Source organism: Narcine bancroftii, chromosome 6 (assembly GCF_036971445.1).
Source record: "Narcine bancroftii isolate sNarBan1 chromosome 6, sNarBan1.hap1, whole genome shotgun sequence".
Lineage (NCBI taxonomy): Eukaryota > Metazoa > Chordata > Chondrichthyes > Torpediniformes > Narcinidae > Narcine > Narcine bancroftii.
Window position 1 is genome coordinate 189,709,313 of NC_091474.1, and position 26,337 is coordinate 189,735,649.

The following is a 26,337-nucleotide window of genomic DNA, read 5'->3' on the forward strand; positions in this document are numbered from 1 at the left end:
GTTCTAGCCTCCAGCCTGTTGGAAGGATGTGATTACAGAGGAGAGGAGATTCACCAGGATGCTGTATGCATGGAATGTTTTAGCTATGAAAGACTGGATCGGCTGGCTTTGTTTTTTTTTCTCTTGGAGAGAAAAAAGCTTTCGGAGAGAGGTCAGATGTATTTACATATATATATATATGTGTGTGTACACACACACACACACACACACACACACACACACACACACACACACACACACACACACACACACACACACACACACACACACACACACACACACACACACACACACACACACGTAAATACATCTGACCTCTCTCCGAAAGCTTTTTTCTCTCCAAGAGAAAAAAAAACAAAGCCAGCCGATCCAGTCTTTCATAGCTAAAACATTCCATGCATACAGCATCCTGGTGAATCTCCTCTCCTCTGTAATCACATCCTTCCAACAGGCTGGAGGCTAGAACTGACAACTGTGCTCCTGATCACAGACTCCTATATTTTCAGCAGATTTCCATGTGGAATATGGAATAAAATTACATCATCTGCACTTTCCTCATCAGCATATTTAGTTATCACCCTGAAAAATTCAATAAACAGGATCTTCTCTTAACAATGCATCCTCAATTAATTAATCCCAATTTACAGATTCAGTTAATCATGTTCCCCAAATTTTTTCCTTAATTACTTGCCTATTAATATTAGATTTGTTAGCTTTTCCTCACCAAGGAAAAAAAAAAACAAATCTAGCCTATCCAGTTTCTTATAGCTATAACTCTTCCAAAGCAACACCCTGGTGAATTTCCCCTGGTCTGCAATTGCATCCTTCCAGAAGGGTGGAAACCCCAAATGCCTATTTTCTCTGGCCCAATAGTTACTATACTTTTGACAGTTTTTCCACATGCAACATGTGGAGCCCCATGTAGACTACACCAAGAATAATTTATCATCAGTGGACTTGGTCATCGTCTTGAAAAATTCAATCAAATCACGACATTCTCTTAACAAAATCATGCCAAATATCCTTTATTAAGCCCTACCTCCATCATACGCCTCTGAATTGTTTTTTTTAGTTATTCCCCACACATTGACATTAAATTTATCATCCTCTAATTACTTGAGTTGTTCTAGCTGCTCTTTTTGAACTTTCTTCATGCACTTACTAAACTCCTTTTAGGGTTCCAATTTTCTTTATCCAATCTTTGATATTATAAGTGATTTTGTAAGCTGGAATGTTCCCACTGGTGAAAGAAGAAAATCAATGCAAATTGATTTAGAATTCTCAAGTGATTAGATAATTATGATTTGCCTCATTTTGTTCAGGAGAAGCAGAGGATTTTTGCTGGAAGGGTTTAATTTATATTAAAAAAAAATGAGAGAATATAATAAATCTTTGAATAGGCTATTATGGGTGATGGTGAAAGCAGCTCATAATTATTACTTCATACTCGATTCAGAATCCTTTTAGAAAATATTTGTATTACAGTTAGGACTTGAATTTTTCTTTTTGTTTATTTGGTTCAGTTTATTTATCTTTAATTAATTTTCAGCAAAATTGGTTAATTTTAGTTATTAAAATACTTCAGCCAGGGGAGGCATGAACATTTATCCTAGAAGCACAATGTGTTGACAACCTTGCAAACCAAGCAATGTTACTAGTAGAGGCAAATTACATGTTTCTCCAATATCCATGTTGACTATTGCAGTTTTCTTTACAGTTTTATTCCATTTGTCAGAATGTGGATGAGATACTTACAGCTGCATCATTATTTCTCTCAGTACCTTCATTGGTGGGGAAGTTGCAATTTTCATTGATCTGATTGATTTTGTTCCTCTATCTGATATAATTTGTGTCCAGTTGCACCTTTACCCAAGCAAATAATTTTAGTTTGGGTAAATGGTATTTGCATTTTCTGGAAGTTGAGACTGATTTTTTTTATATAGATATTCTGGAATCTGACAGGTGGTTTTGCTGAAAACTGTGGCAGTGGTGACTGCAATACTTGCAGACTGGTTTGGGGTTTGCTCTTTCTCATTTTTTTTTTGGGCAAAATCAAATAAAAACATGCACTTTTGTTGCTTACCTGCTTTTTTTAACCACCATAAAACCCCTGAATGACACATCCTGTTGACAGATGAAATAGCACACTGACCAATCATCCTTTTATTCTTTGAAAACCTCATCCTGAAAGCAAAGTTCTGCATGGCTGTCTTGAAAGCAGGAAGTTTTATTGTTTGGAAATTTTCAAGTAAGCCCTTGAGATTGCCACTTTCCATCAAAACAGAACTTCATGTCTGAATTCTTTCTTTGGCTTGGCTTCGCGGACGAAGATTTATGGAGGGGGTAAAAAGTCCACGTCAGCTGCAGGCTCGTTTGTGGCTGACCAGTCCGATGCGGGACAGGCAGACACGATTGCAGCGGTTGCAGGGGAAAATTGGTTGGTTGGGGTTGGGTGTTGGGTTTTTCCTCCTTTGCCTTTTGTCAGTGAGGTGGGCTCTGCGGTCTTCTTCAAAGGAGGCTGCTGCCCGCCAAACTGTGAGGCGCCAAGATGCACGGTTTGAGGCGTTATCAGCCCACTGGCGGTGGTCAATGTGGCAGGCACCAAGAGATTTCTTTAGGCAGTCCTTGTACCTTTTCTTTGGTGCACCTCTGTCACGGTGGCCAGTGGAGAGCTCGCCATATAATACGATCTTGGGAAGGCGATGGTCCTCCATTCTGGAGACGTGACCCATCCAGCGCAGCTGGATCTTCAGCAGCGTGGACTGAATTATAAAATGTAGATTAATGCGTCATGTATGGTGAATTTATTGTGCTTGAATGGAATTGGTTGGTACCTATGGTTCCCAAAATATTTCCATTACTGGGTTTCACCTTGCTTTATATCCATCTGGTGCTGATTTGCTGTTTGCTGAAATAGACAATAACCTTGTTTTCTGTGTATCAGGTAAGTGATTAGGTATTTTTTAACCCTTGTATTTCTCTTAACTGGAAATGTTAATTTGTGGGAGATGAGTGATGTCAGGATTAGTTTGGATTGGCTCAATACCTTCCTAATTGAATTGTTCGCTAGCACAGGGTGCAGACTTTCAAATGTGAAGAACGACGACCATGAAGCCAACTTGAGTGTAGGAATTGAATAATATACCAGAGTGACATCATACCCAGGAGAACGAGCAGAGCCGGGAGAAAATTAAAATACTGAGGCAGTGAGGAAGTAATTGATTAATTACAGGGTGCAATAAGGGTTATGATATGAGTGACTTTCAAATAGTGCTTTTTTTTTAAAAGAGCTTTCAACTGAGGGACAAAAGTATCTGAATAAGCAAATCGAAAATGCCATTGATGGAGCAAAAATTATGAAGTCAATCGCAGATAAGAATGGACAAGAACACCAGATGTTTCTACGAAATTTGGAACAAACCAACAAGCGAAAAGAGGTACTGTGTGTTAATCTACTGGCTGAATTTGGACATCATGGTAGAGCAGCGTAAGGGAACTTTGCATTTCAAGAGTAAAACAGCTTTTGACAAAACGTAATTATGGTCTTGCTTTTCCTTTGTGATTCTCGCTGTCTCTCCTGTCTGCAACTCTGTTTCTGTTCCTAAAGTCACTGATTTTTACCTTGTTCTGCCATTGATGATGTCTTTTGTTGCTCCAATCCTAAGCATTAGAATTCACTTCCTTAAACTCACTTTTGTTTCCTCTTGATATATGATTCATTAATCAAGCTTTTGGACATGTCTCAATTATAGTTTAATATTTCTACAGCATAATATGGAAATTTAATTGACAAGCTAAAAATGCTAATAAAAATACAGATGACTATTTCAGTAATGTATAAAGTTATAGCAAGCAATCTCTGAGAAGACACTGAGTTTTGAACATTGAGCTATTGGCACCATTAAAAGGAAACTTTACTCATATATGTCTGCTATTCAGCCCATCAAGTCCAGTCTGCCCTCCCATCAGCTCAGTTCCATTCCCCTACCTTGTCCCCATATCCTTTGATACCCTAACTATTCAGATACCTATCAATCTCTTTTAATACACTCAACCACCTGGTCCCATGGCTGTTAATTCCAGAGGTTCACCACTCTCTTGCTAAATTAATTCACCTGCATCTCCATTTTAGTCTGGTGCCCTTCAATCCTGAAGTTACTGTTGATTTCAGTGCACCTTGATTTTTATTTTACTGTGTTCTTCCAAGTAGCACAGATATTTTAAACCTAAATTACATGACCAAATTTTTATAACTGAAATCTAACCAAGAACTACCATCTGTTAAAAGAGAGGTGATTGTGGTACCATGAAATCAATGAGCATTTTTAACGTTACTGTAATTTTCTCATTAAGTGGAATTGCCATATGTTCTCGGTTACAAAAAAATGATGCTACTCTTTCATGAGACATTCCTTCTCGATTGCTGTCTGGGGTAATTTTCACTCTGGGTGTGTTCAGTGTCTAACAGAGTGGGTGTGGATAAGGGTGTTGGACTTGAAACTTTCCCCACACCTGGATAAACAAAGGTTTCATATTTTTTTATATTGGGAGAAGCTCTTTATCATCTTGCTTCTAGAATGATAAAGGAAAAGAAGTTTACATTCAATTGTCAACTTCTGTTTTCCTTTCTAGATTGCTTCTCATGGTAAATTAATTCATGTTTCAAATGTAGTAATGTGATGATCAAGCTCCAAATAAATTCTTGATTTCCTTTGCCTATAAATTCCTTTCTCTGTAATTCTAATGTTGTGAAATAACATGATTGCACCCTAAATCCATTTCCAGCCTCTGTGAATGTGGAAATAATTTGCTGTTCCAGTGATGGTTTTCCATATAATCCTTCTCAATGTTTCAGTCTATCTTGGCTGTTTAAGCCCTTTTCCTCCTCTACCATTATAAGAAGCAGAGTTGATGTTGTTGTTCTCCATTTCTACCACTGTTAAATTATTTGATTGTGGGATTCAGCAATTTGCCTGTATTTAATGGACAATTCAGTGGGTAACTCCGGAGAGGAGTTGAACATGCAATGCAGGGAGATCATTTCTTTGACCCTGGCCTTGCCACTTCAGTTTCAATCTGATGACAGGTACTTTATCATGCAGATCACTTGATGATTATATGACTAATATACAAGGTCAAAGGGGTGGAATTTAAGTTGCGCCTGAGGGACAATGTTTTCGCTTATAGGGTAGTCTGTATCTGGAACAAACTGCCAGAGGAAGCTATAGAAATGGATACAACTACCACAAACATTTGGATAGGAAAGATGTGGAAGAATGGGGACTAAATGCAGGCAAATGGGACTAGCCAAGAATGCCAAGGTGGTCAAAGTAGACTTATTGGGCTGAAGGGCCTGTGCTGTGATGTATACATATGATTAATATAATGTCCATGAGGTATACTTTCCTCTTGGCAGAGGTAGAAGTTCATCTGCTGTCACCCCAACACAGGTTTGAAACAAAGCTTCTGTGGAGAGACTTAATTTTTTTTTAAGTGTCTATTTTCCACCCCCTCCTGATACCTGACTAGAACCTAGAGGTGCCGTAGTATGAAAGAAGAGTTTAAAAAGAGACGGGATGGAATGGAATGGAGCTGATGTTAACCATGCTCAGGTATAGAACTGGGAGTTAAAGCCTCCAAATTCCATTCAGAATTGAGATGGAAAGGAATCTCCTTCCATGGATGGGGATGTCTTTGGAAGCTAAACCTGAGTATATTCAAAACACGCATCAATAGAGTTTTGGTTTCTAAAGGTAATTGGTGATTATAATGCTAAAACAGGAAAGTAAGATTGAGATAAAAGTCAAGCCATGATCTTACTGACTGGTAGAATAGGCAAGAGTGGCCAAATGGCATGCTGCTTCTTTTTCTTGTGTCTTTGTGGTTGTTCGGTTATTTCTCAACTAATCAATGGATTGAAGCAAACAGAATATTAAAAACAAAGATGTGATGCTGAGGCTCTATAAGTCATTAGCAAGTCCACTTTTAGAGTATTGTAAGTAGTTTTGGACCCCATATCAAAGGAATCATTATACCAGTTTTGGAGAAGGTCCAGAGGTAGATTGATCCTAAGGATGAGAGGGTTTACGTATAAGGAGCATTTGATGGCTCTGTGCCTGTACTCATTGGAGTTTAGAAGGATGAGGAAGGATCTTATCGAAGCACACCGAATATTGAAAGGGTGATAGAGTGGATGTAGAGAAGATATTTCCAGTAGAGGGAGAATCTAGGACCAGAGGGGCAGAACCTCAGAATAATAGGATGTCTCTTTAGAATAGAGATGGGGTGAAACTTCTTCAGCCAGAGGTGAATGTGTGGAATTCATTGCCACAGACAGCTGTGGAGGCCTGTCATTGGGTGTATTTAAGTGGAGATTGATGGGTTCTTGATTAGAAAGGGTGTCAAAAGTTCTGGGGAGAAGGCAGGAAAATGGGGTTCAAAGGAAGAATGCACCATCCATGATTAGAATGGCTGAGCAGACTTGATGGGCTGAGTGGCCGAATTCTGCTCCTACCTCTTGTGACTCACTTCTCCCATTTTTGTCTTTGTCTTGATTGCTGTTTTAAAACATTGTATAATTTTGATAATCAATTGGTACTTGGATTCAATACAATTTATATAAGTAGGTTGTGACTATTAAGGCAAGAGTTTAGAAATGCATCTAAACCTCCCTTCTCTTTGAATACATAGCCAATATGTTTTGAATGAAATGAACTGAAAATGTACAATCATTTTACCATCAAATATGTAAAGAAAGCTATTATGAATATCCATTTTATGAAGAAAGGATAATTGTACTTAACTTTTTAAGGACTGTACACTGGGAATGCAAATTAGTTTTGCTTTTGACTGTTAAACAGGAAGCACTTATGGCTGCCAAGGATGCTCAGAAAAAGCTGAATGAAGCTGAGGAGTGTCAATCCAAAGAGCACCTTTGGGAAGAGTGCAAGCCATGCTTGAAGCAAACGTGCACACGATTCTACTCAAGAGTTTGCAGAAGAGGCTTCAGTAAAGTTGAAAAAGAAGTAAGTAATATGTAAGAAAAATACAAAATCGCTCTCTTATTCAGCAAATATTCCAAATATCTGCAAGTAGACATTTAGTATTGCTGTTTAGAGTCCTACAGCATAGAAATGGGCTCGTCAGCACCCGATGTTTATGAACATTCTCTGCTGATCCCATTTACCACCTTTTGATCCATAACCTACTGTGCCATGCAGAATCAGGGGCCTATCCAGGTGATCCTTAAATGCAGTCAAAATACCTGCCCCCTTCTTCTGAATGACAAAACACAATTCAACAGGTCCTCTCTAAACCTCTTGCATCTCACCTGAAATCTATGCAGTCTGGTCTTGACCACCTTTGCTATGGGGGAGGGGGGAAGTTTCTTGCTATCTATGCATCTCATAAATTTTGTCTATCTCCATCAGATACCACCTCAGCCTCTTGCTTTAAGAAAAACTAGCCTAAGCTGATCCAATCCCTCCTGAGAAGTGAAATATTCCATCCCAGGCAACATCTTTGTGAATTTCCTTTGCACCTTCTCTACTGCAATTTGGTCCTTGCGTGACAACCACAACTGTATACAGTATTTGAGCTGTGGCCTAACTACGGTTTTGTGAAGCTGTATCTAGAATTTCCTGCCCTCCTTGTCCCATCTAATGAAGGCAATATCTCTGTCTTCGAACTATCTCTTTACCACCTTTGGGGATCTTTGGACATACACCAAGGTCCCTTTGTTTCTTAATATTCCCTCAAACCCTACCATTCATGGATAAAGTTCTACCTTCATTTGGCTATCCTCCTACCTCAAAGAATGTATCACCATGCACTTAACACGATTAAATTCCATCTGCCATAGTTCTGTCCAATTTACCAGATGATCAATATCTGAAGACTACCTCCTCTCTAGTTTGTAAAGCAGCTTTCAAATAGATATATTATGAAATTTGTGACAAATATAAACTTTTTTTTACTATTTAAAAGAGATGAACATATTTGATTTTTCCTCTTCATTCTGGTGTCTCCATAGAATCTAACTACATTCAGTACAAATATGTAGCATTTTATTCGGTATGAAAACAGTAAAACTAATGAACAATGAATTCTGCTGAGCATATGGTCATTGGACCTATTATGCACAATAACAAGTAGCTTTTGCTACCTCCCATAGAATTAAACAGAGCAGATCCCAGGACACAGAAATTTTCTATTCTGTATGATTAACAGCATCAGCCTGGAAGAAATACAACTGAACATTTGTGGGGAAAAAAAAAAAGGGGGAATACGACAAATCGAGAAATCGCAGCTAGCAACATTGTTAACTGTGATTATGTCTGAATGTTAGCATCATGAACTGAAACAAATGTTTTGGGCTCACAAAACCTGTTTTTTTTTCATATGAAAGGTTAACTTTCTATCTCAACAGATGCTGCCTATCTCTAAGAATTTCCAGTGATATCAGGGTTTTTTAGATTTCCATCACTTGTTTTTTATTTCTTATTAATAGCCCTGAGCTACTGATGGCCAGTGGAATAGACCAAAGGGAAGTAAAAGGATCTAAGAAAATTCTTTACAATTTATGCATAATTTAATTTAACAATAGGTTTTAAGCAAAGCTCCCAATGATGAGCACCAATTTTTGTCAAAGGGGTTGCTTCCTGAAATAAAATGGGGATTATGATAGACAACTTCAATCTGAACAGAAACATAATTTTAGATTTGCTGATACCAGCTCTCCGGTTGTCTGCACATGTTGTACCACAAATGTGAGGAGTCCAGAGTTTGTCTTGGTCACGAGTTTTACAACAGAAGTAAAGATGTTAGGCTTTCTTAATAAGTGCAGTCATACTGTGTCTTAAGCATATACTCGCCACAAATGTAACAGAATGTATCACAGCTGTTGTTAGGTACACTCTCTATGATATTGCCTGCCTTCAATCTATATCAATGTAATGCAGAGCACCTGTATATGTGAGCTGCTTTTATAGCCTGTTTGTTTCTATTCTGACTAAGCACATCCAGGCCTAAGACAACATTTGCATACCACCTGCATTCTCAGGTGTGCTTGGACAGATCAAAACAGTTTGTTTTTTGGGCAATATACTAGTAGACTTAATTCTTCTTTCTTTTTCTTTGGCTTGGCTTCGCGGACGAAGATTTATGGAGGGGTAATGTCCACGTCAGCTGCAGGCTTGTTGGTGGCTGACAAGTCTGATGCGGGACAGGCAGACACGGTTGCAGCGGTTGCAGGGGAAAATTGGTTGGTTGGGTGTTGGGTTTTTCCTCCTTTGCCTTTTGTCAGTGAGGTGGGCTCTGCGGTCTTCTTCCAAGGAGGTTGCTGCCCGCCGAACTGTGAGGCGCCAAGATGCACGGTTTGAGGCGAGATCAGCCCACTGGCGGTGGTCAATGTGGCAGGCACCAAGAGATTTCTTTAAGCAGTCCTTGTACCTCTTCTTTGGTGCACTTCTGTCACGGTGGCCAGTGGAGAGCTCGCCATATAACACGATCTTGGGAAGGCGATGGTCCTCCATTCTGGAGACGTGACCTACCCAGCGCAGTTGGATCTTCAGCAGCGTGGATTCGATGCTGTTGGCCTTAGACTTAATACATGACAGGAAATCACAATAATGAGTTGTATCTAAAAAAAAAGTACATGATAGGAATTTTTAAGGTGATATTTGTGATCAGCAGCCCAAAATCCATAAAGTACACCCAAAAGTGTTCAGGAAGCAAATTTTTCATTGTCTTGTGTTATTGCTCTCAGTTGATAAACAGAGATTTCTAACCACATTCGTAGAATGTACTCCGCTGTGAGACCTAATTGCTTGCTTTGGCTTGTGCTGTAATCATTCTGTGATTCCATGAATTGTTTTTCTTGCAATCCTCTGGGTTAATTGGAAGCAATTTTGCCATGCTAAAATAAATGATCGTTTCTTCAAAGTTTCACTTTATCAGTCAAGTTTATTTGGAATGATAAAATATCATAAAGAAACATTATAAATTTTCTGTAGAGTTTGATCATAATTGAAATTTGGATTCTTATTTCTTTTAAACAGGTGGAAAGGTTCCTTAATGAAACACCAGTGGTTTCTGTTTGGGTTAATGGTGAGAAAATGGACTCGCTGATGGAAAAGAATGAAGAACTGAGTGAACAACTTGAACATGTTGAAAGACGATATGAAGACATGGATGAATTGTTCAAAGAGAGCATGAAGGCCTTTGAAACACAGGATAGATGGACTGGTAGTCCCTTTGACCACTTTGACATTTTCCCAAAGCAATTTTCCTTTTTTCCACATGACTCCTTTCCCAACTTTAGACCCAGCATATTTGATGATCGTGGAATATTTTCCTCTTTCTTTGATGTGACTGATAAACTCTTCGAGAGATTCCATAAAATCATGCAGGATCCTGAATTAAACAAAGAACTCTTTTCTGAGAGAGGTAAGAAATAATCAATGACATTAGTTCATTAGATTAAAACCGTTGATTTGTAAATCACAACTTTTCAAATTACCTGCAGCCAATTTTTGGCCATTCAGCAGAAAAATTAACCTGGGCAGTCAGAGCTAGAAATTGGCACTGCATTAAATATATTTGAGACAAATATTGAAACAGGGACCTTTTCTTGAATTGGCCATGGTAGAGGAGTATCAGAAAACAGACCTGTTTGAGGAACTGCCTGTAATGTCTTGCACATTTCGGCACTACATTTCTTTATCCTGATCAAGCTCAGCTTCTGAAAGAGTAAGTGCCATCTATAATTAAGCAAAAAGCCTTGGACCTTCAACACTGGATTGGGGGGTGGGGGGTAGGAGGTGGAAATTAGTGCTTTTGATTTGGTAATTTTTTTGGATTGGTATCTAACAGCATATAACATTATTCACTTCACATAAATTTCACATTAGTAAAGAACTAGATTGAGAGGGTGATGGAAAAAGGTCAATAAATGTGGAAAATGAGCTTTGTTGGGTTAAATTGGTTTAGATTTGGGCTCTTGGTGCGTGGTAACTACCAAATACCCATTTAGACAAAGACTGTAAAATCCCAGTTATCTAGAGTTCAAGGAACTGGCAGCCTCAAGCAACTGGCAAAGAAATGGTGGAAAATAAATATAAACATTTTTTTAGCCCCCACCCAATCCCTCGGAGGTTAGTTTGCCCATCCTGCAGCACACAATCTCAAGCAACTGGCAAATGCACTGATCCGGCATCTATCTATCCCCAGAGGTGCCGGATACCAGGGTTTTTTACTGCACTCCACATTCTAATTGACTACAACCTGCTCTTGATTCTACCACTCACCTACACCTTGAGTGTAATTTACAGTCACTACTTATCCTACCAACAAACACATCTTTAGGATGTGGGTGGAAGCCAAACTCCTGGGGATAATGTACTTGGTCTTAGAGAGACCATGCAAACCTGACACAGATTGCTCCATAAGTGAGGATCAAACCCTTCTCTGGAGCTGTGAGGCAGAGCTTGGTAGCAGTGCCACTGAACTGTTCTCTTTGCTACGAGAAAGAGCTGCCATACTCAAACGACAGCAATTGAGTAGATTGTAATAATAAGTTTGTCATGTACATTGTACAATATACATATGCATATTTTAACTTCCTACAGTTGAATAGGTACTTTGTTTTAAGAAAATTGCAAGAAGTAGTATTATATTTTAATTGAATTAAAATGGAAAGTTAATAAAAACATAATCTAATATTTATGACAAATAGTTATCTAAATGTAACAACGGGATTAATTTTGAGGGATAAAATGAAAAGTAGTTGAGCTATGTTCTGGAATCTTAAAACAACACTTGAATATTCTGTATATCAGTAGTTTGATCTCCATTTTTTCCCCCCAAAGGGTTTTGGGAGCTGAAAGAAATATGCAGATACCTAGAACTATTAATGAGATTTAATAGTCTGTTCTTTTCTAGAATAGAGAAAAATGAACATGATAATTAGAGGTCCAAGATTACCAAAGTTTAATAGTTTTGGTTCTGGTTCACTCAAGGGAAAACATTTTTATGCCTGATTTTTAAGTAGTCTAAAGTATTCATTAATTGATCCATTAGAGAACTTGGGAGAAACTATTTCAAGCAGTGAGTAGAATGATTATCTTGTTGTCACAAAAAGTGATTGCAATGAATAGAATGGATGGATATTTGAGAGACTCGACAGGTTGCAAGGTAGAAATGAACTGAAGATTATTCTGCATGGTTTAGCTGATGCATAAACTCCAGAGTGGGTACATTGTTTTCTGAGCTGTGGATACTCTGAATTGGACCACAATTTTTCTATTGTTTTAATTAATATCTCGTTTCTTCATTTTAATAGAGGAACAAAATGTTACAAAATCACCAGAAGAACAGAATCAATTCATCTGTCATGAAATACGTCGGAACTCATCAGGCTGCATGAAACTTTCAAACAAGTGTGAAAAGTGCAAGGAACTTATGTCCTTGGGTAAATTAAAACATTCAAACAAACACTGAGAAAAGATGTTTTGTGAAGAAAAATGTCTCAGATCATGCTCATAGCTTTCTCAAGAGGGAGGGTGAGCAGTCAGATGTCATGGTCCATGTAGAGGCCAATGATGTGGGAAGGAAGGCTGATGAGGTCCTGGGAGTTGGCACTAAGTTGAAGGATAGGTCCTCCAGGGTTATGATCTCAGGATTGCTATCCATTCTATGTGCTAATGAAGTTAGTAATAGGAGAATAATGCAGCTTAACACGTGGCGAGAGATGGTGCAGGAGAGAGAGCTTTGTTAGAACAAGTTTATGTGTTGAGTTTAAGAAAGAGGAAGTGCTGGATCTTTTTAAAAACATTAGGATTGATAAGTCTCTGGGACCAGATGATTATATCCAGGTTGCTACAGAATGTGAGCGAAGAGATTGCTAGGGTGTTGCCAATGACCTTCACCTCTTTGATGGCCACAGTGGAGATACTGGATAACTGGAGAATGGCAAATGTGCTTTATTTTGTTTAAATCGGGAAATAAGGAGAATCCTGGAAATTATAGATCAGTGAATTTTTCGTAGGTGGTGGGCAAACTATTGGAGGGGATTCTTGGCAACAGAATTTACAAACCTTTAGTCTTCTTGAGGATAGTCAGCGTGACTTTGTGGGGGTAGGTCACATCTCATAAGCCTAATTAAGTTTTTTGAGACAGTAACCAAAGAATTGAAGATAGGGTGGTAGATGTGGTACATAAGGATGTTAGTAAGGTCCCACATGGGAGACTCATTCAGAATGTCATGAGGCATGGATTCATACAACATTGGCTGCGCAAATTCAGAATTGGCTTGCTTGCAGAAAGTAGAGGGTAGTAGTAGATTAAATTTATTGTGCGTGGAGGTTGGTGACAAGTAGAGGTCAGTGTGTGTGTGTGTGTGTACACACCTAGATGAAGTGAAGGGATGGGTCGGTAAGTTTGCAGGTGACACAAAGGTTGGAGGTGTGGATAATATAGAAGGTTCTCATAGGTTACAACCAAAATCAAAATATTCTGATATGGTCCCAGAGGTCTGGAAAATCACAAATATCACTCCACTATTCAAGAACGGAGAGAGGAAGCAGAAAGGAAAATATAGACCGGTTAGACTGATGTCAGTAGTTGAGAAGATGTTGGAGTTGATTGTGAAAGAGGTTACGGAGCTCTTAGAGGCATATGGCAAGAGAGGCCAAAGCCTGCATGGTTTCCTTGAGGGAAAATCTTGCTTAACAAACCTAATGGAATTCTTTTGGTGAAGCGAGTTAAACGGGACGCAGTGGATGTTGAGTATTTGAATTTTCAGAAGGCCTTTGACAAGGTACCACACATGAGGCTACTTAAGATAAGAACCCATGTATAACAGGAAACATATTAGGATGGATAGAACATTGGCTGATTGGCAGGAAATAGGGTCAGAATACAGGGATACTATTCTGGTTAGTTGCCAGTTGCTCATAGTGTTCCACAGGGGTTGTATATCAATGATTTAGATTATGGAATGAATGGCTTTATGGCCAAGTTTTCAGATGATACGAAAGTAGGTTGAGGAAGCAGGGAGGCTGCAGAAGGACTTGAACAGATTAGGAGAATAGACAGAGGCGGAAAATGAAATACAGTGCTGCACTCTGGTTGGAAAAAAAAAAAAATGGGCAGACTACTTTCTAAATGGGGAGAAAATTGAAAATACCCAGATGCAAAGGGACTTGGGAGACCTCATGCAGGATATCCTGAAGGTAAAAGCAGTTAAACAGTGGTGAAGAAGGCAAATGCAATGCTGACATTCATTTAGAGAGGAATAGAATCTAAGAGTAAGGATGTGATTTTGAGGCTTTATAAGACTCTAGTGAGACCTCACTTGGAGTATTGTAATCAGTTTTAGGCTCTTCATTTAAAAAAAGGATGTGCTGACATTGGAGAGCATTCCAAGGAGATTCACAAGGATGATTCTGGGAATGAAAGGGTTATCATGAGGAGTATTTGACAGCTTGGCCAATACTCATTAGAATTTAGGAGAATGGGAGTGGGGGAATCTCACTAAAACATTTCAAATGTTGAAAGGCATGTAGATGTACATCTACAGAGTAGATGTAGAAAAGTTGTTTCTCATGGTGGGAGCGTCTAGGACAAGAGGGCACACTTCACGATGAAAGCATTCACTTCGAACAGAGATCTGTGGGAATAACTATATCCAGAGAGTAGTAAATCTGTGGAATTTGTTGCCATAGGCAGTTGTGGAGGCCATGTCATTGGCTGTATTTAAGGCAGAGGTTGATAGGTTCTTCATTAGCTTGGACATCAAAGCTTATGGGGAGAAGGCCAAACATTGGGGCTGAGTGGGGAAAATGGATCTGCACAATTAAATGGTGGGGCAGATTCAACAGGGCGAGCCTATTTCTGCTGTCTTGTGGTCTTAAGATATCGACAGGATGAAGAGGGGTGAAAAAATAGATGGAATTCAACTCCTGATAAGTATGAAGGTCACATTTGAAGGCAGAGTGCATGGCTAATGGAATGATTCTTCTCTGTGTGGAAGAACAGAGGGATCTCCGGGTCCAAATCCATAGAACTCTCAAGGTTGATAAGGTGGTAAAGAAGGCTTATGGTATGATGGCCTTCATTAATCAGGGAATTGAGTTCAAGAGTTGTGAGGTAATGCCCTGCTGTCTCCAAATTGGACATGAACTAAAGTAGAATGTGTGTAATCACCCATCAGTTATTAACAAGAATCACATTGGTGTAATGATTTTTTTATATTTCTTAGGTTTATTTTTCTCATCTTTTTCAGAGTGCTTTGATGCAGATCACAAGCCTTTACGAAAGGCATTTGAAGAATCTCTGACAGTGGCAGAAAATTTTGCAAAGAAATATGATAGTCTGATGAAAGATTTCCAAGAATACATGGAAAATAAAACAAAGGAGTTGGAATCTCTGAACAAACAATTTGGATGGGTGTCTAAATTGGCAAATTATACAAAAAGCCCAGATGGATTTTTCAAGATTAAAACTGTAAGTTTGGGCATTTGTATATAACAGGGTGTCCAATAGAGGTAGATAAGATTGAGGGATATAAATATGGTGGACAGCCAGTACCTTTTTTCTGGGAATAACAGAGAGCATTTGTTAAGAAGAGTGGAGGAACATTTAGGGAAGACATCAAAGGAATGTTTTCAAAACAGAGCGGTAGGTGCCCCCTGGAATGCATTGTCGGGGGTGGTGATGAGGATGATACAAAGGGAGACTTTTTTTAATTTAAAAAAAACTTGGCTAGGGACATGGATGTAAGAAAAACTGAGTTACGGGTGTGAGGTCAGGAAGGAGTAAAAGGTTTACAAAGGTCAGCACAACATTGGGCCAGCCTGTACTATACTGTAATGTTCCAAGTTTGTTAACATTTCAAAGATTTTTCATGTCAACATGTTTGTGCACCAGCAATTAATTTGGGTAACATTTATAATATTTAGACAATAATTAATGTATTTAAGTTTTTGGAGTTTGGATTCTTCTGAACATCTCAGCATAAATTCCATTTTACAATCCATCATTGGTGGTATTGCAGCAATATTTTGAGGATTGATTGGAGTACAATGTGTACCAGTTAGATGGATACCCTGAGCAGAAATAGATCTACAACCATGCTGAAGGTTGGATCTAGGTAAAAACACATATGCTGGAGGAACTCAGTAGGTCTTATGGCATCCATAGGAGGTAAAAATGTGTAACCAACATTTTGGGCCTGCGCTCTCCTTCAAGGTATGAGTAAAAAGCAGGAAGGCATCTGAATTTAACAGCTGGGGAGAAGGGAAGAATGAGCAGAAGGTGGAGTACAGACCAATAAACAAAAGGTGTTAATTGGAAGTGGATCAACACAGGAAAGGGTTTGTTTATGGCTCTGTGAAAACAGAGCTTAGGGAAAGGAATCCAAAAGGAAAAGGGGATAGTGACAAAGCTAGAAGACACAAAATGATAGGAAAGGTGGGGTTGTAGGCCTCATAGAAACTGGAGGCCTACATTAATACCATTTGATTGGAGGGTACGGAGACAGAAGATGGTTTGTTCCTCTAATTTGCAGGTGGTCTCTCTGACAGTGCATGAGACCATGGACAGACATGTCTGCAAGGGAATGGGCAGGACTGAAATGTGTGCCCATTGGGAGATCCCTGCTATTGCAGCAGACAGAGCGGAAGTGCTCAGCGAAGCAATCTCTCCAATGCAGGGAAGATCATAATGGGAGGACTGGATAACCCCTGCAGATTAACATGAAATATTGCTTCATTTGGAAGGACTGTTTGGGGCCCGGAATAGTGATGAGGAAGGAGCTGTTGTGCTAATGGAGCACCTCCTCCAATATGGGCAGGTGCCAAGGGGGCAATTGGTTGGAAAGGGAGGAGTGGAGAGTGGACAAGGGAGTCACGGAAGGAGAAATCCCTGCAGAAGGCAGAGGAGAGGAACATGGAAGATGTCTGGTGGTGGGATCATGTAGATGAAGGTTGGATCTACACATTTAGAAAAAAAGTCATCCTCCTCAAAATAGTAATTTATTCATCAGCCTTTTGGTTGCTTTGTTTTCTCCACATTTGTTTTTTCAGCACTTCTTTGATTATACCTGTTCACTTTTTTGTGAACTTTTAAGATGCAGTTTGTTTACTGCTTTGAATTTGGAAACAGAATATTGCTGCAAACTTGCAGCTTTTGGACATTTTTCCCCCACTAAAAGTTAATTTTTATGTAACTGTAGATTTCTCTCCCAGTTACCACAGGAAATGCTAGATACCAACAGCCTTCCACAGATGTTCTCATCTTGATCAAGTCTATATTTCCAATCACCCTGCACATTTGAGAGCTACATTGTTTTTTTTCCCCCTCCCCCAGATAATGTCAAGATCTGAAAACAACAATAGTACGTCCAGAGATCCTGCTACTACAGTCACTGTCCAGATATTTGATTCGCCTCCATTGACATTCACTGTCCCAGGAGAATTCAACTGGGATGACCCAGAGCTCTCCGAAATGCTGGCCCAGAAAGCATTGGAGCTCTTCAATGAGAGAAGATCGTTCGAAGGCTCACCCACTCGTCAGCTGGAAACCATGTGAGTATCAAATTTAATGTAAAGAAAAACACATTTTGCTCTATACACAAGTAGAAATTCTGCCTGGCTCATCTGAACTTTATTTTCCAGAATTAACTATTCCTATTCTCTCGAGTTGATCCAGGACTTTTCTGCATGTTTCCTGACTTGTTTTGATTTCTGTTCTTGGCCTGAAAAGATAGGATGCTGAATTGGAAGCCAATGTTTGATTTTTAAATCCATGCAAGGGTTTGTCCCTGGCTATCTCTTCTAGCTCTACAACTCCAGCATGCCCCAATCCCTCCAGTTCCACTTTACAAATCATTCAGAATGTAATTACTCCATTTTTGGCAGTTTTCCTTTGGGTACCAAGATGTAAATTCCATCTTTTTGACCAGATGAGTCACCTACACTGATGTGTGTTTTTTGACAATTAAATTTATCCAAACTACTGAAACACTCAATTGCACTTGTGGTGTCCAGTTTGATAGCTATTCTGAATTTCTTCACAGCAAATTATTTTATAAATACATATAGGAAGAACATAAATTAGTAAAACATGAAAGTCTGCAGATGCTGCAATTATAGTCAAAAGGAACTCAGCCAATCTTTCAGCATCCACAGGAGACAAAGTTATTGCCAATCTTTCAGGCCTGAGCTCTTCAAGGAAAAAGCAATGAGCAAAAAATACTGGAAATTTCTGAGTACAAACCGTGCTGGCTGGGGGAGGAGTCCAGACCAACAAAAGGAGATGAGGGGAGAGGTGAGAATTGTCTGTGTAAAAGGAGACCAGGAAAAGGGAGAGACCGAACTCAGGAAGACTTGGAGTGCTTAAACACAAGTCAGAGAAGTCTATATTAACGCTATCCTGCTGGAGGATTCCTCAGCGGAAGATGAGGGGTTGTTCCTTCAATTTGCGGGGAGTTTCAGTCTGACAGGACACGAAGCCATGGACTGACCATATCAGCAAGGGAATAGAATGGGGGCCATGGGGAGATCTGTGCTATTGTGGCAGACAGAAAAAGTGCTCAACATAAATTAGGCCATACTCCCACTTCCTTATTCTAGCATTCAGAAAAAACTGGCCTCAATTCTAGTTTTGCACTTTTAAACTAATGACACATTTATCCTGCAGTTGTAGGAAGATTATTTAGCAATTATGAGTGCAGGCGGTGGGTTTGCTCAACCTATCCAGGATGTGGACATTATCTGCTGTTTGAAAACAATGATGTTTTTGAGTGCTGAATAGGCATACAGCTAAAAATAAGTCTAGGTACACAATGAGACTATCTCTGAAAGATCGAATAATGATTCCCAATCTGAAGCATCGATTTTAGTTCCAACTTATATTTCAATGTTTTTCACTGCATTACCTATATTGATTATGTATGCACACTTTTTAAATGTTTGCGCTATTCAAGCCATCATCATTTTCTGGAAAAAGAAAGTGGGCCCTAAGCATTCCATGGCTGCTGAGTTCCTTGAGCACAGTGGTTTTCAAACTTTCTTTTCACTCACTATGCCATAGGTGTTCTGTGATTAGTAAGGGATTTACTTAAGGTGGTATGTGAGTGGGAAGGGAAGGTTGAGAAGCACTGCTCTCGACCCAATTGTTACTGAAATATTTTGCTTGAAATTGTCATTGGCCCATTTCTTTGGAGTTATGAACCCATGTGCGTGCTTAGCAAGTCAATTGAGTACGATTAGAAGTGGTTTTCAAACTTTTTCTTTCCACTTACTAATCAGAGCACCTATGGCATACGATTTATTTAAAGTGATAAAGAAAAAGTTTGAAAACTACAAGAATAGATATTTGTGTTCTAGATTTCTTGCATATGTAAACTTGTTTAATCGAAGCAGGAGATGCTGAGTTTTCATTCCTCATGTTTTCAGCACAAATGAAATTCAATCATCAGCTGGGATTGATCTCATCAATTCTGGCAGACAGGACACAAACTCCAGCTTCCAATTTGTCTTTACTCAGAACTGCATACTTCCTCAGACCCATTTACTTTCACAAGATTTAATAATTGTTGTGAAATTTTAAAAGTTTAAGCATCGGTTTCAAGGACATGTAGCTTTCCACACCTTCAAGTGCCCATAATTAATTACCCATTACTCTCTTCCCATCCTGACGCACGTTAAGATACCATGCCTTTCTCAACTCTGCCACACCTGTTACCACGATGGGGCCTTCTACACTTTCCCCTTAGTTATCAATTAAACTCTCTCCTGCATCTTTCCCACTTGTAATTCTGCCCTTAAACCCAACACCCACCCCACCTCCAGCTAGAACCAGGATGGAAGTCCTCCCCACCAGCCTCCGCCACATTATCTCCAACATTCCCAACTTCGGCGTGATCCCACTGCCCCACATATTCTGCTCTTCACAGACACAAGTGTCTCCTCCCTCGGGCACTTTCTGCTGTAACTGCAAATGTAACTTTTGTCCGCACATCTCTCCTCATTCCCATCCAAGGCTACAATCAGACTAAGTGAGGGAGAGCTTCACATTCTCATGGTCCAAACAAATTCACTGCATTAAATCTACTGAGACCAAAAGAAGATTCTAGCCACCCATTCCAACAGTGACAACTATCATTGACCTTGTCCATTGTAGAGTAATGCTAAGCAAATTTAAACATTCCTCCTGAACCTTGAATCTAACAGCATGAACATTGATACTTTTAGAAGAACAGGAGCAAGAAATGGAACCTACCTCCCAATGGTTCAATTTCTTTATCTGCTCCTGTGCTTTATTTTCTAACAACCTTCCTAAAGGCTCCTCTCTCTTTACCTTGCACTTTATCACCTATAGCCCCCTACTTCAGCTTCTTTCCCCCTTTATATGTAACTTCACATTCTCTTGATAAACAATTTTGACTTGACACATTGACAATTTATTCCGATGGATTGATTCTACCAGTTTTGTTTGATAAAGATTCCAGCATTTGCTGTTTCTCATGATTGTTCATGTACAGCAGTGGCTAATTTCTCCACAAACAAATCTCAAATCTACATAGAGTTAAAGAGCCAAATTGTGGCCTTTGCTTGTTCACTAGTTGGTATAATTGATATTCAAATTGCTTATCAAATTATTTGCTTAATGTTAAAGTTTAAAAGCCAAAATAATTTTAAAAATGTCTCCATTGTTTTACAGAGAAGCATGAAAGGAGCAAATTCTGGCTTCACTTGCTTTGAAGACTACTTCCATAAACCTAGTCTGGTAGCAAATAGCACAAAGCTACTGAAAATCTTCTGCACTAATATTGCTGACCTACTGCACTATTGTTACTTAACGTGAATATTAAATAAATGCTATTAGAAGCAATAAATTATGGCTTTGAATTTTAAAGAAATTCTTTGAAAGCATTTGAGGGCAACAAAAACCTGTAATTTTGTGCAGTTATAGCAAGATGTAGAGATGAAATGTGCCAGTGAAATGGTTTCTTCCAAACACCACAATGGAACAAATGCAGAGTTTAGGGGAAGATAGAGATGACTAATGGAAAGGAAGAGTCTCAAACATGGTGAAGACAAAGAAAATTAATGACCAAATATGGAAAATTAGTTCTTTATTTTTCTAATGTAATTGACAAACCTTTGAAATGTTAGCACATTTCTCCTTAAGCAATGCCATCCCACTCATCTGGTCAAAGGAGATTATTTCATTGCAAGTGTCACTAACTGGATGTAGACTAGTTGCATGAAGATCAAGTCCAGTCACACGGTGAACTTCAATGCACAGCAACAACAGGAACTTAAGTATTCAAGGAAATCGAAATGCAGTCATGGTAAAGACTACTCTTGCATTTAAAAGTGAGGGCTACAGTAACAAATACCAACTTCCACTGTGATTGGAATACATTGAAGTGGTACTACTAGTTTCCCACTGCTTTCATCTCACCAAAAAGCAATTCCACTGCTTGAGCCAAGCCTAGATTTTCTCATTGTAGATTAGTTTTCCCCATTAAGCAATTCTACCTTTCCTATCATACCAAGAGGATAAGTCAGATGCTTGCCTTGATCAATTTACAACTCCATCTTATTTGCGTTTCAGTAGGTTTTCTAATAAAGACTTTGAATTTGTCCATTTTAAAAATATTTAGTACTTTAAAAGCAAGCCTATTAAGAACCAAAAGAATACAAAATGGACACAATTTGGACAAGCACACTAAATATTAGTTGCCTGAGGGAATAGGAAAAGTAAGAGGAGAAGTGCAAAACATGGGGAATTGAGGGATAGCAGTTTGATAGCCTGAATATACATGAGATTGTTTGAACTCAGAAGCTAAGCAGGTACAGACAGGCCTGGTCACTACTTGTAGGTTTCTGTGACAAGTGCTGGACAAAATGGGGCTCTGTCTGCCTTACAATAGACAAAAGTCAAAGAATACATGTTACATTCTAAATGTAGTATTACCGGACAATAGAACCTTTTACATCAAGGCCCAGCAAGAGCAATTGCAGAGCTAGAGGATTCAGGACTAGTAATGCAACTAGTTTAAATGAGGGACAGGATAAACAATTCATCTGCTAACTTAATTTTGAAGCAAGGAAGGTTGAAAGGTTTCTCATGGTGGGAGAGCCTAGGACAGGAAGGCACAACTTCAGGATTAAAGGGCATCCGCTGAGAACAGATGTGTAGGAATTTCTTGCCACAGGCAGTTGTGGAGGCCAGCTCATGGTGTATTTAAGACAGATTGATAGGTTCTTGATCACCCAGGGCAAAGGTTGTGAAGAGAATGGATCAGCTCATGATTGAATGCAGTGCAGACTCAATGGGCTGAAACCCTATTTCTGCTCTAATGTGGTCTAAAGCAAAGATTTTAAAATTAGTTTAAACAAGGTGCAAAGCAAAGTTGTGGGGATTTATGAAAAAGTCATCTATCTGAATGTTTGAGGTTGTGTAATTTAAACAGTAGTTTGTCAAAGTCGAACACAACAAGCGGATCAAAAAGGTAAAGCCAAGGTGCTCAGTAGTAAGGATCAAGGGTAAGAATTCATGGAGTTCTTTGCAACTCAAATGTTGCAAGAGCATGTTAAAGTTTAAATCTTTTTGCAGAGTGGGACAAGCTTTAGATGTCAGAATGACCAGATAGGTCTGGTTGGGCAGAACTGACAAATTAAACTCCATCTGGAAACCAGTAACTACTGATTAGTACAGACAATGGGCTCAATGACTTCCTGGTGTTGGCTTAATATGATATGTACATCAAGCTGCTTTTCATTGATTAGCTCAGCTTTCAACACCATCATACCCTCTGTACTAGTCAACAAGTTTCAAAACCTGGGCTCTGCAACTGTATCCTTGACTTCCCAATCAGAACACTACAGAATGAATCCAAAACTTCTCCTTACTGATAATCAACACAGGCTCACCTCAAGAATGCATGCATAGCCGACTGCTCCACACCCATGACTGATGCGAGGCACAATTGGTACGCCATCTACAAGTTTGCCAATGTCACTACAGTTGGCAGCAGAATCAGTCAGCAATGAGGAAGCATGCAGGAGTGAGATAGCTAGTTGAGTGCTTGCGCTCAACGTTACCAAAATTAAGGAATTGATTGTGGACTTCAGGAGAAAGTAGTAAAGCACAAAAATCTAGACACTTGAAGTAAAAACACAGCTGGAGAAATTCAGTGGGTGAAGTAGTGTCTGCAAAGCAAAAGTAAAAATACATAACCAATGTTTTGGGCTCAGTCCTTCAAGGTATGAGAAAAAATTGGTAGGTGTCTTAACAAAGAGTGGGAGGGCAGGGATGGTCACAAGGCAGGATATGATATGTGGAGAAGGGAGGGAGGGGACAGCAGAGGTGAAGGGATGGCTAGGTGAAGGAGGGAACAAGAACTGAAAAGGGAAGGGGAAGAGGAAACAGGTTAGCAGAAACCTGAAAAGTTGATGTAAATGCCAACTGGCTGGAGAGTGCGCAGACAGGTGGTTTTTCTCCAATTTCCCAGTGGTCTTGGTGGGACAGCTTCCAAGGTCATGTTCAGACATGTGAGTGAAGGAGTATGATTATAAAACTGAAATAGTTGGCTACTGGGAGATCTTGTATATCTACAGGACTGATTTACTGCTCCCTTTGCGGCCTTCTCTACATTGGAGAGACTGGGTGCAAATTGGGAGATTGTTTCACTGAGCATGTTCACTCCATCCTCTACAGTAACAGAGACCTCCCAGTAGCCAACCATTTCAGTTCTGTGTCACACTCCCATGCCTGTCCATGGCCCTGTGCACTGTCTCACCAAGACCATCAGCAAATTGGAGAAAGACCACCTTATTTTCCATCTGGACACTCTCCAGCCAGTTAGCATTAACATTGACTTTATCAGTTTCTGCTAACCTGCTCTCCTCTTCCCTTCCCTGATCTCCCTCTTCCCTTCACCTAGCTATCCCTCCTCCCCTTGATCTCTGCTGTATCCTCCCTCCTTTCTCCACCTATCACCTCTTGCTTTGTGACCACCCCTCCCCTTCCTTCCCCTCACTTTTATTTGGACACCTTCCAACATTTTCCCATACCTTGATGAAGGGCTCAAACCAGAAACATCGATTATGTATTTTTGCTATATAAAGGACACTGCCTGACCTGCTGAGTTACTCCAACTTTGTGTGTGTTTTACTTCAGGAGAACACAAACCAGACCTCATCAAGGGGTAGCAGTGGAAAGAGACAACATCTCTCAAGATATCTCCTAGGACCCCTGTTGATGCAATCATGAAGGCTCACCAACAGCTATACTTTGTGAAGAGTTTAGGCATGTCACCAAAGACTTGTAAGGTATACTGTGGAGAGCATTCTGATTTGCATCACTGTCTGACATGGAGATGCCAATGGAAAGGACAGGTTGTGAATTCAGCCAGTGCCATCATGGGCATCAGTCTCCACTCCATCGATAACACCTACAAGAAGCAGTATCTCAAGAAAGCAACCTCTATCCACAAGGACACTCCACACACGAATCATGCCCTATTCACACTGCTACCATTTGGAAGTAGAGGAGCCAAAGGTCAAAGACCCAATAGTACAGTATTGTGAAGGGTCGTGGCTGTCACATGGCAGCACTGTCCTCTCGTCAGAGGACACCTGCCAATTAAGGTTCGACCACACCCATTAGTGCACACCTTGCCATTGGCCAATTTAAATTCCTTTGCAATCAGCTTAGTTTACTGGCACTGAGCCATTGGATCCCTGTAAATTACCTGGGTTTGACTATCCAGCCACCCTGTACTTGGCCTTGGGCTGCTGTAATCAGATCAACCTTGCTAACTCTGAGCCATTGGTCTCCTGCTAATGACCTGGGCTGGACACCCCCACCCACCAACCACTATAAAAGGTGCCACTTGTGCTTTATTCTTTCTTTGCCACCTTGGGACCACCCTGCTTCACACCAGGCCTAGAACTGTGCAAGGGCACTGGAGAAATTGTTGGGTCCGATGTGACCTGTTAAAAGGGTTGGGAGCATTGTATGTGTACTTTGTTCCCATGTGATCTTCCCCACATTCATTAATTGCATCGTTTCATTGGCACTACTACTTTCCCATGATCACGATTAAACTGTCCATTATTGTCAATCCGATTCTTCATCATGGTCATTATTAAATTGTGTTCAGTTTCATTACCACTATATTCCCATGTTCATTATTAATTGTTTGCATTGTTTTATTGCAGATCCAATTTTCCCATCTTTGCTGTAAATTGTGCATATAGCATCTGTTGCCATTTTCTCACATTTGTCTTCTGTAAAGAAAATCCTTTACTACCAAAATTGTCCAGAGTCCTTGCCTTTGGGACCCATCAAAACAGCTTTTTCCACCTTCTGCCATCAGATTTCTGAATGGACAACAAATCAGACACTACCTCTAATTTTGCACTAATTAATTATTTTTAAAATAGTATATTCAAAGAAATGTAATTTACAGCTATTGTTTTACAATATTTAAAAATGCCAATTTCCAAATTTTCCCCATATTGCAGTCTGCAAAAACCAGTTCATAAAACCAGAAGCCTTGCCAGGATCTCCTTAACTGGCTATTGAATCTCCTCTCCACTGAGAAAATCTACAGTACTTAAAGCAGCAAGATTGTTAGACCCAATAGACCCAAACACCATTGTGGTCTGCATTACCTCAATGTCAAGTTGGCTAGCACGTTGCCATTACAGCACCAGGAACATGGGTGCGAATCTGGCATCATCTATAAGGAGTTTGTACATTCTCCCCATGAGCTGTGAAAGTTTTCTCCGGGTGCTGTGGTTTCCTTCCTCTCCCCAAAAACGTGGTTTGTAAGTTAGTGTATTTGGGCAGCATGAGCTCGTGGGCCACAAGCACCAGTTACCATGCTGCAATTCTAAATTTAAATTGAAATCGGATTTAATAAGTTTAGTTACACAATATATTTCAATTTAAAACATACATCCAAGGAAAATTACAGCATATTACCTTCCAGTCCTCTCTCAAACTCATTGTTGTCAATCACTGGTGATTTGAAACCAGTTTCTCCATCAGCCAAATAATAAAGAGCAACTACGATGGCTCTAAAGCCAAAGTACTCAACACACTGGTGAAGCAGCATTTAAGATACAAACCAGTTAATATTTCAGAATAGTGACCTTTCAAAGCAGCTTCTGCTTTAGGAATTCTGTGCAATGACAAGGTCATGGGCTTGTGTAGTTCTCTCACAATCCAGGAACTGGTGCTTCCATCTACACCAACACAGTTGTTCACCATCTTTAGAATTAGCCCGAGAGTCAATCAATTGGACTTTCAGGC

At 39.7% G+C, this 26,337-nt stretch overlaps 1 protein-coding gene across 3 annotated transcripts in view; it reads left to right on the forward strand.

Annotated features, from left to right (window-relative positions):
• clu (clusterin) overlaps positions 1-20,899 on the forward strand; it is a 34,146-nt gene extending 13,247 nt beyond the window's left edge. For all 3 annotated transcript variants that reach the window (XM_069887048.1, XM_069887045.1, XM_069887047.1), the window contains exons 3-9: positions 3,289-3,437; positions 6,861-7,025; positions 10,059-10,446; positions 12,341-12,469; positions 15,284-15,504; positions 17,368-17,585; positions 20,725-20,899. In XM_069887048.1, the coding sequence (XP_069743149.1) occupies positions 3,289-3,437; positions 6,861-7,025; positions 10,059-10,446; positions 12,341-12,469; positions 15,284-15,504; positions 17,368-17,585; positions 20,725-20,734 (1,280 nt within the window). In that variant the 3' untranslated portion in view covers positions 20,735-20,899. The remainder of the gene's footprint in view (positions 1-3,288; positions 3,438-6,860; positions 7,026-10,058; positions 10,447-12,340; positions 12,470-15,283; positions 15,505-17,367; positions 17,586-20,724) is intronic.
• The last annotated feature ends 5,438 nt before the right edge of the window (positions 20,900-26,337 follow it).